An 18860-nucleotide genomic window follows, 5' to 3' on the forward strand; every position below is an offset into this window, starting at 1 on the left:
TACTCCATTCTAAATATTTTCTTCTTCTTTCTTAACCAATTTTTATAGCCATGATTTAATAAAGTGTGACAGGCTACAAAATTGGCAGAAAAAAAAACGTAATATAGAATTTATATTCAAATTCTTTAATTACCGCACTTTCTAACCCAGTCAGCTAGGATTCTCCATATAACTATGTGAAAAAGAACAAATGTTCTTTTGGTATATGGTATGACCTCCTCATTACCATCAAATTTGATAATGTAAACATATGCCATCCTATACAATAAAATGCAAATTAATATACCAGGTGGTGCGTCGCCAAGCAGAACATAGGAAAACCCATGTAAATTTTAAGGGGGTTAATTATTGACTTCCTTGTACATTTTATAAAAAATGTAAGTTAACTTTTTAAAGAGAACAATCTGGCAAACCCTCGTGCAAAGTTTTAAAAAGAATTAATAAGCGAATCTTGAATTATTCAATTAAATGTAATTGCAAAATTAGCAAATTTTCGGTTTAGGTAAAACCAAGCGGGCACCAGTAAAATGAATATTGTCACTAACGTGAGGAAAAGTGTCAATAAATCAGTGACAGTCGATATTTGAAAACAAGTATGACAAATGTTCAATCGACAAAAAAATAGCCAAAATTAAGTGGCATTATGCGGAAAACAGTTTTAGAGCAGTATCTGAAATGTTTTCAGTTTATTTCCCCACCAAGCCCGTTCCGTCCATTTCAACTCTTAAACCTATTGTCAATAAGTTTGAGTCCAAAGGTACCGTAATAAATAATTGTAAATGCTCAACTCAAGATATCGAAAATAGAGCCGAAGAAAGAGAGAACAGAGATCTTAATATTCTACTGAGTGTGGAGGAAAACAAGATGGTTAGTACAAGGGTTCTTGGGCAAGAGGTAAATAAACATCATACAACGGTATTGCGCACTTTAAAAAACACAAATATTATTCGTATAATATAAATTCGAAAAACATCAAGAGCTGTAGGAAGGAGATGAAGAGCGAAGAATGGCATTTTGTTTTGAAATGATGGAAAGAGCAAATAATGATAGGAATTTTTTAAGAAATATTTATTTTACCGATGAATGTACATTTACCCTCAATGAATCAAATGTTCACAATTGCCGGTATTGGAGCCAAGAAAATGAACATCGCTTTGTTCATACTCGACACAATATCCCCAAAAAGCAAATGTGTTCGTGGAAATTATCGGACACCATATCATTGGACCCTTTTTATGGACTATAACCTAACAGCTGAAACCTATTTGGACTTATTTCAAAATCAAATTGGACCCGCCTTGGAAGAAGTTTTTCAGGAAGATCAAATGATCTGGTACCAAATTGATGGTTGCCCGGCCCATAATGCCCGTATGGTTAGATTGTGCTAAGAAAATACTTTTAACGGCAATATTATTGGTCCACGGTACCGGATAATTTGGACAGTCAGATCACCTGATCTTTCACCGAATGACTTCTTTTTGTGGGGTCATTTAAAAAGTGTCATTTATAAATGTGTAAAATTTGAGAATCTAAACCAGTTACAAAACGCTATTTTGTTAGAATGCAATAAAATTTCCCAATATACTTAGTAACGTTAGAAATGAATTTTATGATCGGTTAGGATATTAGTTAGCTGTTAATGGGAGGTTGTTTGAACATTTGATTAATTGATGTTTTTATGTAATTCTCTATTATTTTTAAAAAAGTTATTGTATTTTATAGTATTTTATTTTTCCACACTTAGTAAAATATTAAGAGTTCTGTTCTCTCTTTTTTCGGATCTATTTTCGATCTTCTGAGTTAAATATTTACAATTATTTATTGCAATGTCTTTGGATTATTAATTTACAAACTGTCGCGAAAAGGTGGTTCCTATTAAAAGACAAATTTTTTGTTGAGATTCGACGCGAAAAGGGTATACTTTGGCAATAAAAATGATGAATGGCACCTTACCTTTGGAATTTCTGGATGCGAGTGTCGCAGGGATCCCTGATTTCCTCTGGAGAACTTGACTGGATTCTGCTTGTTTCAAAGTATTCACTTAGATTAGATTTTCTTAAAAACAATGTAGACTTTTGCGAAAAGGAACTTGCGAAGAACTACCTTTTGAGAATTACTTTTTTTTAATATACTTTTTAGAGAGAGACGACTGGTGGCGCTTCAATCGCAAGACTACTAAGTCGTCTGCGCATCCAGGTACCAACCAAGTATTGCCAATGTATAAATATAAAAATTTAACTTTAGACGCGGGAAATAATTGTTGCAGCGACATTTTCCGCCCACCAAAACGGACGTTTTTCTTTATATTACAAAAAATTTTAAATAGTTAAAACAAAAATTGCGAAAATTAGTCATTTATTTACCACTTTAACATTTCACCATTTTCTACCCAAGTAGTACAAAAAAAATTAAATAGAGAGAGAGAAAAAAAAACCCAAATTAACAATTTTGGTACTAATTTTTAAACCTAAAGCTATAAACCAAAAGTGGTATTTAAATGTATGAATGTATGAAGCTAATCTATCGGCAAGGGGCACAACTTTACGATGGGCCGTTTGAACAATCCGTTCTGTGTTCGCACCGTAACTACTCGTATATGGCCATCATTACCGGGATGTACTTCTACAATTCTACCAAGTAACCAATTCATTGGATTCTTGGTTTCATTTTTTATGAGAACCAAAGCATTTATTTTAATTTCACTTGGTTTTTGGACCCACTTAGAACGCTGTTGTAATGTATGCAAGTACTCGTCCTTCCACCGAACCCAGAAATCGGTATTCATACGCTGAATTAGCTGCCATCTAGAGAGACGGTTCAATTTAAGAGAAGACATGTCTGGACTGGGACAAGTAGTAAGCGGTTCTAAGGTCAGAAAATGACCGGGGGTCAATGAAACCAGATCGTTGGGGTCTGAACTTTGAGGATAAAGCGGACGAGAATTTAAGAGCGATTCGATTTGTATAAGCAAAGTATTTAACTCCTCATAGGTTAAGATTTGATCTACAACAACACGGAACAAATGATACTTTACAGATTTTACTGCAGCTTCACTCAGTCCATTAAAATGAGGTGCAGCGGGGGGATTGAAATGCCAAGTGATTTTTAATTGCTCAGATGCTTGTTTGGACAAGTCATGCAATTGGGTATTAGCACCAATAAAATTGGTACCGCAATCGCTGTAGATATCGGAGCAACGACCACGTCTAGCGACAAAACGCCGAAAAGCCGCTATAAAAGCCTCAGAGGACATATCGGATACTAACTCAATGTGTACTGCTTTTACAGCACAGCAGACAAAAAGGCAAATATAGGCCTTAGACAACTTGGAACCACAATATCTTCCTAAAGATATGATAATGGGACCTGCATAGTCTAACGTGACATGCGAAAAACACTTCAATTGTGAAATACGAAAATAGGGTAGATCTCCCATATAGGGGGTATACGATTTTGGTTTAAGGCGAAAGCAGCGAATGCATTTTGATAAAACAGACTGGATGGCCCTGCGAGCTGAAAGTATCAAATACTGTTGACCAAGTAAATACAAAACAGTATTAAATCCAGGGTGAAAATGTTCTTTATGAATATTTTCAATCAAAAGGTCAGTAAGTCGATGAGTACGGGGAAGTAGAAGAGGATACTTTGTCTCAAACGGGATATTGGCATGGCGTAAACGTCCGCCCACCCTAAGATAACCCTTTTGGTCTAAAAAAGGGGCAAGTTTGCGATATGGCTTTAGTAAAAGTTTATTGTCGTATATATTCGATATTAATTGATCGAAAGAAGACTTCTGACATCTTTTTACTAAAGTTAGCAGAGCGTCTTGCATTTCGTCAGATGATAGTTTAGAGGCACAAATTCGAATCGACTTATTGCGACAATTGAAAATAAATCGGTTGCAATAGCCTATTATACGCTGAATTTGAAGTAAATTTGATTTGTTTTCTAAAAGTACGTCTAAAATGTTGGCTTCGATTACAACTGAGAGAACAAGGGGTTTTTCCTCGCAAGACATCTGTTGGGTAATATCAAGACACTTGGCAAAATTTGAATTTAATTTACAGTCCGATTTAGGTAGTTTAAGCCATGTGGGACCACTAAACCACAATGGATGATTAACTAAACTATTTGGAGTTAAGCCTCTACTTGCGCAATCTACAGGATTGTCATCTGATGAAACGTGAAACCACGAAACATTAGGGATATTTTCTTGAATATGGCCTACGCGATTGGCGACAAAAGTCTTTCAACGATGAGGAGAACTCGAAACCCAGGCGAGGACTACGGCAGAATCGGTACATGCAAAAATAGCATTTATCGAAATTAAAGATGAGTAAGTTCTTATTACGAAAGCGAGAAGATCTGATAGAAGAGTAGCTCCTAAAAGCTCTAATCGAAGTAGGCTTTGTGATTTAAGAGGTGCGACTCGCGATTTTCCAGTTATTAGAAATGTTTCAATTTTATTATTACATAACTCGGTACGCAGATACACAGCAGCGGCATATCCCGCTTCAGAGGCATCAGAAAATCCATGAATTTCACAGCATACACTATTTTGAGCGAAAATCTGTCTGGGCAAGACAATGTTTGATATAGCAAGTAACTCTAGCTTGAATCGCATCCAAGAATTGATGATACGAGAATCAGGGATATCATCCCACCCTGAATTAGACAACCATAGCGTTTGCATCAAACACTTAGCGAAAAAAGTAACCGGAGAAAGAAAACCCAAGGGGTCGAAAATTCTGGCAATCTCTGACAAAATGTGTCTTTTGGTGCAACTTTTGTCGGATGGTTGACATGTATATGAAAAAGTATGAGTTAAAGGGTTCCATTGGAGGCCAAGAACCTTTATGGGTGAAGAATTTTCTTTGTCAAAGGTTATGGGAATTTGACATTCTATATTGAATTGACATTCCTCTTGCGAAAAAGACTTCAAAAGGGGGGGGCAATTGCTCGACCATTTTCTTAATTCGAATCCTCCTAACTTCAAAATTCCAATAAGATCCTTCTGAAGAGAAACAGCCTCATGTATAGAGCAAGCTCCGGTACAGATGTCGTCGATAAACATTTGTTTGCGTAAAATTTCACAGGCATTTGGATATCTATGAGACTCCTGACAAGGTAGCTCTTGAACAGTACGTATGGCCAAAAATGGACTGGAACTTACGCCAAAAGTAACGGTGTTCAAGCGATATTCCTGTAGAGTGCCTTGGGAATCAAAACGCCAAAGCAACCGTTGAAAATCTCTATCCTTAGGAGTCAATAGAATTTGTAAATACATTTGTTTTATATCAGCCGAAAATACCACAGCATAAAAGCGAAATTTTAGGAGAATACTAGTGATATCAGGTTGAAGTTTAGGACCGGGAAGAAGACATTCATTCAAACTTATACCCTTCGATCCTTTAGCTGACGCATTGAAAACGACTCGAAGTTTTGTAGTAGATTTTTCGGGCTTAAGCACACAATGGTGAGGGAGATATGCGACAAAATTAGGTTTTTTTTCGTCTTGTGAAACTAAACTCATATGACCATTATCAAAATACTGTCTCATAAAATCCGAACATTGACGATACAAATCAGGGTTGCTTAAAAGGCGATTTTCAAGAGAATGAAAGCATCGCTTCGCCATAGAATAGGTATCACCTAGATCGGGCTCTGAGTTGCGAAAAGGAAGAGATACAATAAAACGACCTGACTTGTCTCGAGAGACAGTGTCTTGGTATATCTTTTCAGCTCTCTTATCATCGGGAGAGCTATATAATTTTACCGGGACTGATTCCAATTCCCAAAACTTATTAAGAGTCTGATTAAGGGATGGTTTCGCTAAAGAAACATAGGATTCTACCTAAAACGATTGAGGAAAATTGGAGATTTTTCCGAGAAGTACCCATCCAAATTCAGTCTCAATGGCTGTAGGGCTACCACTGGCTCCAGGAATTCGACCTGACTTTAATACTTGCAAAAACAGATCTGCTCCAAGTAACATATCGACTGGAGCAGGAATATTAAAATCTCTATCACCAAGCTTCAAATTTGAAATATCGTTCCAATGTGGAGACATAATCTTAAAAGAGGGTATATCTGAGCAAATCTTTGGCAAAACAAAAACCTCAATGGTAAACAATGGTGATGACGCATCAACAGGTTTAATTGTACAACTGGACATCCCACTAGTAGTGCCCGCTGATTGACTAATTCCCACATTAGGGATAACGTAATTCTTTTTTGGAAGGCCCAATCGATTTAGGCAAGACTCTGTTATGAAATTAGCTTGACTAGCAGAATCTAGGAGTACGCGAACCTTTTGAATGTTTCCTCGTACGTCGATAACGTCCACATAAGTGGTAGATAGAAGTACTGTGCTTTTAGGTATAACAGATTTTAGACAGGCACATGCGCAGTTAACTTGTGTCACTTCTTCAGATTGATTTGACAATGATGTTGATTCGAGTGTGATTGCGAAATATTATCGAGATGAGATGAAATCGGGGGCTCATGAATTATTAAAGTAGAAGTTCCGGGAACGTTGGATTGCACTGAATTATTATGTCTGGAATTTGGTGAAAAATGAACCAAAGTATGATGGCGAGATCGACAGTTGCGACAGTTAAATGTCGAAGGACAGTTCTTTAACATATGCGTAAACCTTAAGCAGTTTATACAGGCATTATTTTGTTTAATATAAGCAAAACGATCATGCGGGGATTTAGCAAGAAATAAAGAACATTGCGACAAATTATGTGTAGATTGATTGCAAAGGCGACACTTTTGCAATTTTTAAGGAATGAAGAAACTCTTGAACCTATATTATTTGAAGAACTAGCTAATGCTGAACGGTTAAGATTGTTACTAGGAATATTTGCGACAAAAGTGGGTATGGACTTAAAATCAGATTTATTGGTTCACCTTTTAGAAGAGAAATCAAATATTTTATTTGTATGTTGGCCAGAGTCATATTTTCGTGAACTATTGACTTAAACATATCAAAAAAAACAGGTCATGGCTTCAAATTACCATCAAAACTAGGTACGGTTAATTTTGGTAACTTAGCATTTAAATCAGTGTGATTTGGTACTATGGGAGCTACATTGGTGCTTAGCGAAAAACTATTTTCTTCGGGTGGACACACTTGTGCATAAATTGTTTTGACTTTAAAATAATTTAAATCTACTTGCTGTCTAATAACATCTTCGACAACAAATTCTTCATCATTCTCTAAGAAACCAACCACATCATTATGAAATTTTTTAAACTCGGTATAAACGTCATCTAAACTTTCATACATAGATTTAAATAATGGAATATCGTGACGATTATTTACAGTTTTTTCGGCAAAAATATAAATGTCGGTTATACGTTTAACAGAAACATTTCGTTTTTGAGCAACTTTATGTTTTGAAGACATTTTTCTTTTTAAATAATTAGCTACAATCTGATCAGCCCAAAAAATGAATTCTTTTTAGGTTTAAATTGCTTAAAATCAGCAAAAGATTTTTAATTAGAGATTAAATATCAGCGAAAAGATAAAACATTAGCGATATGATATTCAAAAAAGTATACTAGCGAAGAGGTATAGCGAAATTAATTAATTAGTACGAGAAAAGAATTAAAAAAAAACTTACAACATTCGATATTATCCTTAGAAGAAATCCCCGTTGAACACTTACATTTGATACACTATAAAACTACATCCCTTGCGAACAAACCAGCACCAATACCCCAATCTCAAAAACGTTAGAAAATGGACTGTATTCTTTCTTCTCTCTATTGACTTCTTTCTTAATTAAAATATTTATGCATCCCAATATTACGCGAACCACAACCGAACGATATACTTTTAGGTTCCAAAAAATATAAACAAACGCCGTCGCGCTCTCAACGTCTCAGCCGTATTAGGCTTTATTCTTTATTATTTATAAATATTTCAAAATACCAAAAATAGAGTTTCAAGGTGATGGGTCAAATACTGTTCACCTGTGTAAAGACGGTCAGATGGTCAATTTTTAATATATATAGCGAAAATTGAATGGCTTACACGTTTTTAAATACGATGAGAGCCGACGGACACGAATGATTTAAAAATGGCTGTTATGGTGAAATATGAAAAGTCAGATGGATTAATCAGGAATTATTACATGAATATTTCAATTTTTATGCAAATGAAAATCCGGAAGAAGGATCAGAAAATGTCGCGAAAAGGTGGTTCCTATTAAAAGACAAATTTTTTGTTGAGATTTGACGCGAAAAGGGTATACTTTGGCAATAAAAATGATGAATGGCACCTTACCTTTGGAATTTCTGGATGTGAGTGTCGCAGGGATCCCTGATTTCCTCTGGAGAACTTGACTGGATTCTGCTTGTTTCAAAGTATTCACTTAGATTAGATTTTCTTAAAAACAATGAAGACTTTTGCGAAAAGGGCTTGCGAAGAACTACCTTTTGAGAATTACTTTTTTTTAATATACTTTTTAGAGAGAGACGACTGGTGGCGGTTCAATCGCAAGACTGCTAAGTCGTCTGCGCATCCAGGTACCAACCAAGTATTGCCAATGTATAAATATAAAAATTTAACTTTAGACGCGGGAAATAATTGTTGCAGCGACACAAACAATAGCTTTAAAGGTTGAAATGGACTAGATAGGCTTGATGGGAAAATAAATTGAAAATATTTCAGATACTGCTATTGGTTTAATTAAATTCTAAGTATGATAAAATTTTTTTTTAATAATCAATAATAATAATTGATATTGGTTTAACTTCATCGTTATATTAAATAAAAGTTTAGATAAAAAAGTAATGTTAACGTGTCTTACTTTGAATGTATGTTTGTGAGATTGATAAAACGAAAAAAAAAAAACATTTCTTGTATTCGGCTGTACGCAGATTTGACAAAGCCTTATAACAAATTGTTTGCTGGTGGCTGGTGTCTGGTTTTACCTGAACCGAAAATTTGCTAATTTTGCAATTACATTTAATTGAACATTTCAAGATTCGCTTATTAATTTTTTTTTAAACTTTGTACGAGGGTTTGCCAGATTGGTCTCTTCAAAAAGTTATCTTATATTTTTTCTGTAAAATGTACAGGGAAGCCAATAATTGACCCTCTTAAAATTTACATGGGATTTCCTATGTTCTGCTTGGCGACGCACCACCCAGTATGTACAGAGTATTCTATGAGTCGTATAGGATTTCGTTAATTTTAACGCCCATTTATTACAACTCTTGCCATGCGATGCAATGCAACGTGATACTTCTATTTATTGCAACTTTCCCTTACTTTCTACATCCCCAACAAGTTGCAGTGTAGCGTAACTCCGACAAAGGTACTTGAGGGGAATAAGGCCTAGCTAAGAAAAAAATTGAATAAAGTAAAAGACTGTAATGTTAATATTTAGTTTAATACACCAAAGTGCTTATAAGATATGGTGCTGATAGCCCTGTGTGGGCCATTCTTAAATCGTCTGTGCACCATATTTGCAGATCCTTTCGAGGTCGAGCCGCTTGACATGTAGGAAATAGATATTGAAATTGAATGAGTAATATATAAAGTAAGAAAAATTGGATTTAATCGACACGACGTGATACGCACAAGTCTCTTACCTGATAAGGCTTCTAAATCGGACTTGGGTACTGGAATGGCGATTACTCAATTCATCACTCACACACGATTAATCAAGTATTTGGGTTGAATCCAGAAATTAATGATTCCGGAATCTCACCGCAAGAAACAACGCGGACGGTAACTTCTCAATTTTAACAAACTTAAAAAAATAATCTCTAAAAAAACTAGAAAACAAAAAATAAATATTAAGAAAAATAACGCAAATCGGCCTTATTAACCGATGGAGGTTTAATAAAGCCTATACATAAAAATGACATAACTCGTTAATTGGGCGAAGTTTAGCAGCCATCGGGACACTCAAAATCATCCATGTCATTGACTGTTAAGCCAACACATTCCTCATGGTACCATTTAAGACATTTGCTGCACTGCCTCATATCGGCCTGCCTGTCTTCGTCACATCCATGGCAATACCATTCGGTACTTAACTTTTCCCTGGAGCTTTCAATTTGGCACGACTTTTGTTCTCCTCGGTAAAAAGATCTCTAGTGACTAGAGTTCCTTTGTAGTTTAGAGCTTTTTTTCGATTTTTTTTAGGTTTTTCATTAGTTTTTACTGGTGTGGGCAAAAGCTCATTAAAAGAAGTGACTTTTGTTGTTCGTCTCTTTAATTCAGCAAGAGGGATATGGTCATCAGTCGAATCCGAGTCAGAAGAGTAAACATTGGAATAGGAAAATTTGCCATACTTGTTGGATGCCATTCCAGACGGACCAGGTTGAGGAGATTCAGGTGGACGCCTATTTTCTTTGTTGGTATCATCCGATGCCGGTACTTCTGAGAAAATTGAAGGAGCAAATGCTGTTTCTGGAATTGCCTCGGGATTTAATGGAACCAGTAGCCTTAAAGCCATTTATAATGTTGCTATGTGTCATGCATTTAGACCAAACATTTGAAAGTATGATGTTAAAACGTGATTTGGTCAGCTTTTTGTTAGGATTAATAATAAGATCTACTGATCCAAGAATAATAATACCTCATTATCCCAACGATGCTCAAATGAACGATATACATATTTGTCGAGAAGTTGAAGCTCATGTGTTTTATTCGATGGCAAATAGTAGAGATCTATATCAAGTGAGTCTCCATCATCAACAATTGACAAATCAAGATGACAAGCTGCACCATCAAAAACTAAGAGGCACCTTCCTGGACTTTTGTATCGGGCTAAGTTCTTGAGGAATTCTTTAAAAAGTTCGTTAGTCATGTAGCCTTTACTTGATTTTTCCACTAGAGTTCCTGGTGGCAAATTATCATGTAATTCTGGCTTTAGCCTTTTCCTTTAAAAATAATCATAGAAGGTATTGGTATTCCAAGGGCATTGACACATCCTGCAATTGTCACACTCTCTGCATGTTCTAACGATTGAAAGTGAACACGTTTTACCCCCTTCTTAGCTAAAACGGTTGGCTGGTGATGAATAGTCAAGCGGCATCCTTTTTCATCCATATTATAAAGTCTTTCAGGGTGATTAATTATATCAAGATCATCATACATTTTCCCTATGTTTGAAAAATGATCATCAACTATAAATTTATTAAGTTTTTGAGCCCTAGCTGGATTCATAAACTGTGCTTTTTTTTAGACATTACAGGATTTCTCTTCATAAAAGCCTTTAGCCAGTCTTTACCAGCAAGTTTTGAAGTTGTATTAAATTGATGAGCAATTTTATTATCTTCGCAGAATCTGAATACCAATCGACGAAGGATCCGTGGAGTCACAGGTAGATCTATTTCACTAAATCTTATTATTCTTTTAACAAGATCAGCTTCTTGTTCTTCTTTTAATATAGATTTACGACCTAGTCTTTTTATTAGGATTCCATTCAGAACATGATTTCTAATGGTTCTTCTGGGAATATTAAACCTTGCCGCAGCCTCATATGTACTCAGAGTACCGCGTTGAACAGATCGCACTGCTGATATTAAATCCTCCTCGCACCAAGGTGCCCTTTTAGGAGGCATGATGTTAAAAATCACTGAAAATAAAACGAGAATAGTTTAAAAGTTTAATAATAGGTTAATAAAAACATTAATTTGTCATGAGGATAATAAGGTCTACATGGAGGGTAATAAGGCCTATAGCTTATTTTTATAGGCCTTATTACCCATCCATGATGAAATATTATGTAAATTTATTTAAAAATTGTCGGCTAAATTTAATCTAATAAACTATTGAAATCACAAAATATAAAGTCTAACCAAAATATCTGCAGTTATAAATTAAAAATACAATTATAAATACTAAAAATACTTACGTTTTTGTTCGTTGTATCCTTATAATATCACACGCGGCGACCCGTCGACACAAGTTATTGGAACTTACTGACGCCCGAAAGCGAGGAACGCGGGTAGTCCGTTCGAATGTCGTTTGTAAATGGACCAATAGGAGACGCGGACCCAATGCAAACGATTTGCGATTAATTTAAAGCGGTTTTTTTTGAATATAGGCCTTATTACCGGACAGGCCTTATTACCCGCAGGTACAAGTGGAAATGGCATAAGTTTGAATTGTTTAAAGTAAGCCAAGATTTACATTATGTAAATTAATGCAGATCATATGAAATATCACGTGCAAATTCATGTATATTTTCAACAATATAGAAATATGCATGTTATATTATTATAGCTGTAATATATTAAATTCATTAAAATTAATACGGATTAGATTTCGCTAGTTGTGGCACGGTTGGAGTAAGTGCTGTGCGTTGATCAATCATGTGCGACTACTTTACCACACGCCATACCATCCTAAACTGATACTAAAGTCACTGGATCTAGCTACAAAAAATTTAATTCGGCAACACAAACACCATGGCGCTAAGGACAGCTCTATTTTTGGCCATTTTTTTTTCTAATTTTTTCTAAAAACTAAGTTTTTTAGTTGTTTTGCTTACTTGAACAATATAACGAATTTTAGACAGAAACTAATTTACTTGCTTTAAGACGTCAGAACACAACGTAATAAAAAAGTTGAAAATAAGAGATATTTTAACGAATTACTAACCTTTATTTGTCGTCATGTTTGACGTATTTGAAACTTTATTCACTTACGTAATTTACTCATGTCATTTAATAGCTTCTTTTATACATCAAGACTGATATTCTAAAGACAGTAATGTAAGTCCTCTGTTTTATTGAGATTTAATGACGTTATTTTAACACTATAGAAAGGGCATTTTACTGATTACGTCATTAAACGACCATATTTTGACGTCACACGTCATTTTGTAATTGCCATGGTAGTATAGTCTAAAAAATTTAGTAGAGGTTTCGATCGAGAATTGTTGAATGTGCCAATTCCAGTTCATCAGAAACTCTCTTGGAAGCACGAAGTGGCTCTTATAATAGGTTAATTTATTATTTAGTCGAAAAAGAAGTGCTGTTTGCGGCTTTTAATTAAAGAATTTTACTCTAGTGGTCATTTTTTTTATCTTTTATTAGAGTTTATTAGTATTAAATATATTTTTAGTACAGTTTATTTTTATTATAACAGCTTAATTTTTAATATACAGGGTGTCCATTTATAAACTGACACATTTTAACTGCTTATAAGTCGAGAACGAAAAATGACAACAATGTGCGGTTTTTACGAAACTTCATCAATATTTTTAAAGTTTTTTTTGACAGTGTTGACAAGTTTCAAAATTTGCCTGAAATAGGAGGAAAAAAATTCATGATTTTCAAAGGCCGATTTCTCAAAAATTTTAAATGTAACACCCTGTACTTTTTAATTTCACATGAAAGCCTGTTAAATCCCCTTTTCGAAAATGTATAAATTGTTTTAAATTCATTATTTTTTTTTACAGAGCCAATTTTAGTAAATGACACCTTTTTGAAAATTTTGCTAAAATACATATTCGGTGATTGATGAACACTTTCTGGTAATTGCCTATGTATCGCTTTAGCATCATCATAATTAAATAATTTGCGCTATTGCCATGTCTATAAAAAGTATTTATTCTATGTATTAAATTAAATAACATTAAGTAAATAACAACATTTTTAACAACAAACAATTGAAGAAATTAATTTTAATTTATAGCTAATAAATTAGCTGCTGAATATGACCCCCATTTTGCGCGGAACACAAATGTAGAAGGAGAAATAAGTTGCCGAAGGCGTTTTGTAGCATTCGCGGTGTAATTTGGTTGAAAACGTTTACTATGTTGTTGCGCAGTTCATCCAAATTTCTTGGGGTTAGACTGTAGCAACGGTCTTTTACATATCCCTATATACAAAAATCTGGAATTCTTAGATCGGGAGAATAAGGTGCCCACTCGATTGGACCTGCTCGCCCTATCCATTTGTTTCCAAAAGCAATATCTAAGGAATCCCTTGCGACCCTGGAGAAGTGTGGTGGTGCGCCGTCTTGCTGGAAGTAGACCGTGTCTAAAATTCCATCCTGCTGAAGTTGAGGATAAAAATTTTTTTCCAACATATCCGTGTAATTGTTTCCATTCACTGTTGCTTCTTGAAAAAAAAATGGCCCGTAAATTTTAGATTTCGATACTGCACACCAAACGTTCAGCTTAGGAGAATCTTTTTCAAATTCGTTATACACTCGAGGATTTTCATCTCCCCAAATTCGGCAGTTATGCTTATTTACTCGACCACTGATGTGAAATGTTGCCTCATCAGACATTATTAAATTGGTATCAGGCTCATTTCAAAAAAGATCTAGTAGTGTTTCGCACATTAAATATCTTTTTTCAAGGGCGCGATTTTCTATTTTTTAGAAAACTTGAATTTTGTAGGGTTTAAACTTAATTATTTTTAGAATTTTATGTACTTTACTTTTTGACATATTTGTCGTTTGAGCTATCTTCTTAATAGATATTTGGTTATTGTTTAAGGACAACACTTCTTTTACCAGCAAAATATCATCCAACAGATTATCTTGTGCATTTAGGTTAGTTCTAACTTTTCTTTTAACTGTTCCCTCCTGGGAAAACTGGCGTACCCAATGAAGTATAGAATTGCGTGAAGGTGGAGCCCTTTAAAAAATCAGCCTAAATCTTCTTCTCGTGTGCGTAACTGATTTGCATTCACTAAATAATAACACGTGCCTTTTCCCGAGTGGTAAACATATTTAAACCTTTCAAATCTTTAAAAAATGTAAAAATACACATAGAAATCAGATTATTGGGACTGCCCAACGAATGACGTTAAAAAGATTTGACAGCAGTTGAAGCCCACAAAATAAATTGTGCAACTCACAGCCTCCTTGACAAGCTACAATTGTTATTGTTGTCACTTGATACCGAGAATGTTATTTAATATGTATTTATTGTAAGAAAATTTTCAAAAAGGTGTCATTTACTAAAATTGGCTCTGTAAAAAAAAATAATGAATTTAAGACAATTTATACATTTTCGGAAAGGGGATTTAACAGGCTTTTATGTGAAATTAAAAAGTACAGGGTGTTACATTTAAAATTTTTGAGAAATCGGCCTTTGAAAATCATGAATTTTTTTCCTCCTATTTCAGGCAAATTTTGAAATTTGGCAACACTGTCAAAAAAAACTTTAAAAATATTGATGAAGTTCTGTGAAAACCGCACATTGTTGTCATTTTTCGTTCTCGAAATTAAAATTAATTTCTTCAATTGTTTGTTGTTAAAAATGTTGTTATTTACTTAATGTTATTTAATTTAATACATAGAATAAATACTTTTTATAGACATGGCAATAGCGCAAATTATTTAATTATGATGATGCTAAAGCGATACATAGGCAATTACCAGAAAGTGTTCATCAATCACCGAATATGTATTTTAGCAAAATTTTCAAAAAGGTGTCATTTACTAAAATTGGCTCTGTAAAAAAAAATAATGAATTTAAAACAATTTATACATTTTCGAAAAGGGGATTTAACAGGCTTTCATGTGAAATTAAAAAGTACAGGGTGTTACATTTAAAATTTTTGAGAAATCGGCCTTTGAAAATCATGAATTTTTTTCCTCCTATTTCAGGCAAATTTTGAAACTTGTCAACACTGTCAAAAAAAACTTTAAAAATATTGATGAAGTTCTGTGAAAACCGCACATTGTTGTCATTTTTCGTTCTCGACTTATAAGCAGTTAAAATGTGTCAGTTTATAAATGGACACCCTGTATAATACACAGCATAATAAACATTTTGAGATTGCGTTTCTATATGGATTATACACTGAGCTATGTAAAACCTGCACCAGAAAAAAATGTTAGAAATGCCTGACCTTATTGCGTTATATTTTACGAAATTTTATTGCAGTAATGGAGTTATCCCTATTAAATTCAGATGCTCACTAACGACGTTGCAGATCAACTAGCAGAGTGCGCGACATGAGTGCGCGTTGCCATATTTAACCTTTAAGCAACTCTCTATGCGTAATGATCGATTCCCCAACCTGTATATAGATATTAAATTTAAAGTATGAGAAATAAAAAACCAGTTATATTATCATTAGACATTGACAATGTAACAGAATAGAACAAAAATGTCAAAGAACATTTTAGTTTTGGCCCGAGTTTAACAAACATTGATTGTTGAAAAGTAATCCAACATCACAAAAATAACTTAGATCAAAATATATAAGATGCCTCATATAAAAAAACAAAGTTTATTTAAGTTAAATATTATAAAATTTGACTGTAAATATTTAACATCCTGCATTCTTTTTAAGACGAAACCAAAAAAAAAAAAGAAACGAGTTTTAGTTATTCAAGCTATTTCATTAAAGCACCGCACAATTTCAAATAAAAAGAACGAATTTATAAAAAAAAATAAAAATACCTAATATTTTTAAAATTTAAGGGTATTCAATTTAAAATAATATAGTTGCTAATAATCCTTAACAAATAAAACCCCGAAAGATTCTCACAAAATTTATCTCGTAAAATTACGTACTACTAGGTACAATTTAACAATCCATACAAAAAGCTGCGTAATACAACTTGCTCTGTTTAATCTTATATTCCCTTCTGTGAAATGTCTCAAAAAACCTTCTTTATGATTCGCTCTTTCCATCTCTTCACTTTAAACTTATACACTTGATGCTTTTTTCCTTTGTTTGTATGGATGTTCAACTTTTCTTCTAAAATTAAATGTATTAAAGGTGACCATATTATTGATTCTTCTGTTTTGTTCGTAATTGTTGTATGTTTTGTTTTCTTTGCGTTTCTGATTGCCTCATTAAAAGAGAATCATCAACAATTAATTATTGGACTTTAGGATAAAAGATGTATAGTAATGACATTATTACCTCCTTCTTTATTTCCAATTAAGTCAAGACCTTACTACTTATATAAATCTTATATAAGTAGTTATGTTAAATATTTTTTACCACATAAGACTAAAGCTTTAGAAAGCTTTAGATATAAATTTAAAAATCTTTATTTATCTAAAGAAAATTCTCCCAAAATTTGCATTTGTAGCGACTTACATGTAAATCCAAATCATCAAAAAAAAACGAGTAGAATTCATTTATTTATCCGTTGAATTTCTGAAATGTAAATGTAATGGAGGCACACATAAAGAAAGAAAGACATTTTTGCTTTTTAAGTTATGCCTGATTCAGCAGAATAATTTCTCCGAAGGGAACGAAAAATTTGCCTAAAAATTTCTTGCTTTTCTGTTTTGCTGTCGCAGAAATCGTTCATTTCCACCGAAATAATTTACCGCGTGTCGCTAGTTTTTATTTTGGTTTCTTTCATATATTTCTTTGTTGTTCTTTTATGTATTACAGAATAAAATAAATAAAAAATAATTTGCCACTTAAGTATAATTCTTATCTTGATTTATATTGTACTGAAATTATTTATTATATTAACAAATAAACAATAGACATATATAAACCACATTAAATGGTATACATATAAAAACGTTCACTGGTCAAGTACAGGATTGTTTTATATTAAATTTTAAACTAAATAGTAAATAAATTAGGTAATCAATCATTGGAAAAAAGGCATTAAAAATTTATTGTTGATTAAATAAAAACATTGGAGAAGCAGCACTTTTAGCTTATCAGGAAAATCAGTCAAGCCGCAAGTGGAAAGCACTAAAAACGATTGACAGGTCGACCTACATGTAATCGGAAAAGGTCTGTCCCAATCCCAAACACGTTATCCTTTCCGCTTAACGTAAAATGAATTGCTTTTTACTTGTAATAAGAGCTCCACGAGATCAAATTACGTAAAGGAAGGACGGTCCGAACCGAACCGAAGATACCGAGTTCGGTTTATAAACGATTAGAAACGGGATGGTGAGTTTTTTAATTGTGATTATCCCTCAGATAAATTTTTATTTTTCTGAAATAAGTACATTGACTATCTTAAAAAAAGTTAAAAGTAGACTATTTATTTATATTAGAAATGGTGTTTTGTGGATAAATTGTTTAATTTCTGAAAAAAACTATTTTTTTCTATCCAACGTTTCTAATTATATTTAATTTATCTTTTTTTTGTATTTATCAAGGATCTGCAATAGATAGAAAGAAAATATGTAAAGTTTTTTTTTAAATATATTTTTTAACAAATAAATTAACATTTATGCATGTGAATGATATTATCCATGTTTTAAAGGTTCAAGAAGGAGGGAAGAGAAAAACCCTGAAGTCGGACTACCTTACATTTGTTTTGTACCTACCTTTTTTGTAGGATCATTTGAAAATCTTCTGTAAAGAGTTGTGTTACTTAATATGGTATTTTGTCTTTATTAAATAATCTGTTTTATCCATCAAAACATTACAACATCCATCTTACAAAACAAAACACAAATCTAACAAAATTATATTTAAAGAGCCACCCTAACTTCTTAGTAACAACCGCTGACAAAAGTAATACAACTGTTTTGTACGTACCCTGCCATTTGTCACATTTACGTTTTTATCTTCGTGATATGTGCTATCTTAATTTAACCCAAGAGAACTTCTACTTTTGAACGTTATTTATAGTTTTCCCTTCCCTTCTTCTTGAAGCTCTATGAAATGCATTGTATCATTTACATACAAAGTTTTTAGTTTTATTTTTATAACAAATATTTAAGAAAAGTTTTTAACCGTATTTCTTTCTATCTCTTATAGAGCCCTGAAGATAAATTAAAGATAATTACAAACGTTGGCTAGAAACAAATAGTTTTCTTAAAAAATTGACTAATTTATCCACAAAACACCATAGATAACAGAAATAATTTTAAATGTATTATTTTTAGTACCTAGAGGCCTTGGTACTATTCATATTCATGACGTTT

General features: G+C 33.3%; 1 protein-coding gene across 1 annotated transcript; it reads right to left on the reverse strand.

Moving 5' to 3' along the window:
- Positions 1 to 4249: 4249 nt before the first annotated feature.
- Positions 4250 to 11592, reverse strand: LOC126734658 (uncharacterized). The gene is made up of 4 exons (XM_050438358.1): positions 11495 to 11592; positions 8297 to 8398; positions 5897 to 6371; positions 4250 to 5854 (listed from the first exon to the last, which is right to left on the reverse strand). Exons 1-4 carry the CDS (start codon positions 11590 to 11592, stop codon positions 4250 to 4252), a joined length of 2280 nt encoding a protein of 759 aa, XP_050294315.1.
- Between the last annotated feature and the right edge of the window lie 7268 nt (positions 11593 to 18860).

The sequence above is a fragment of the Anthonomus grandis genome, chromosome 3 (genome assembly GCF_022605725.1).
Source record: "Anthonomus grandis grandis chromosome 3, icAntGran1.3, whole genome shotgun sequence".
NCBI classification, from domain to species: Eukaryota; Metazoa; Arthropoda; class Insecta; order Coleoptera; family Curculionidae; genus Anthonomus; species Anthonomus grandis.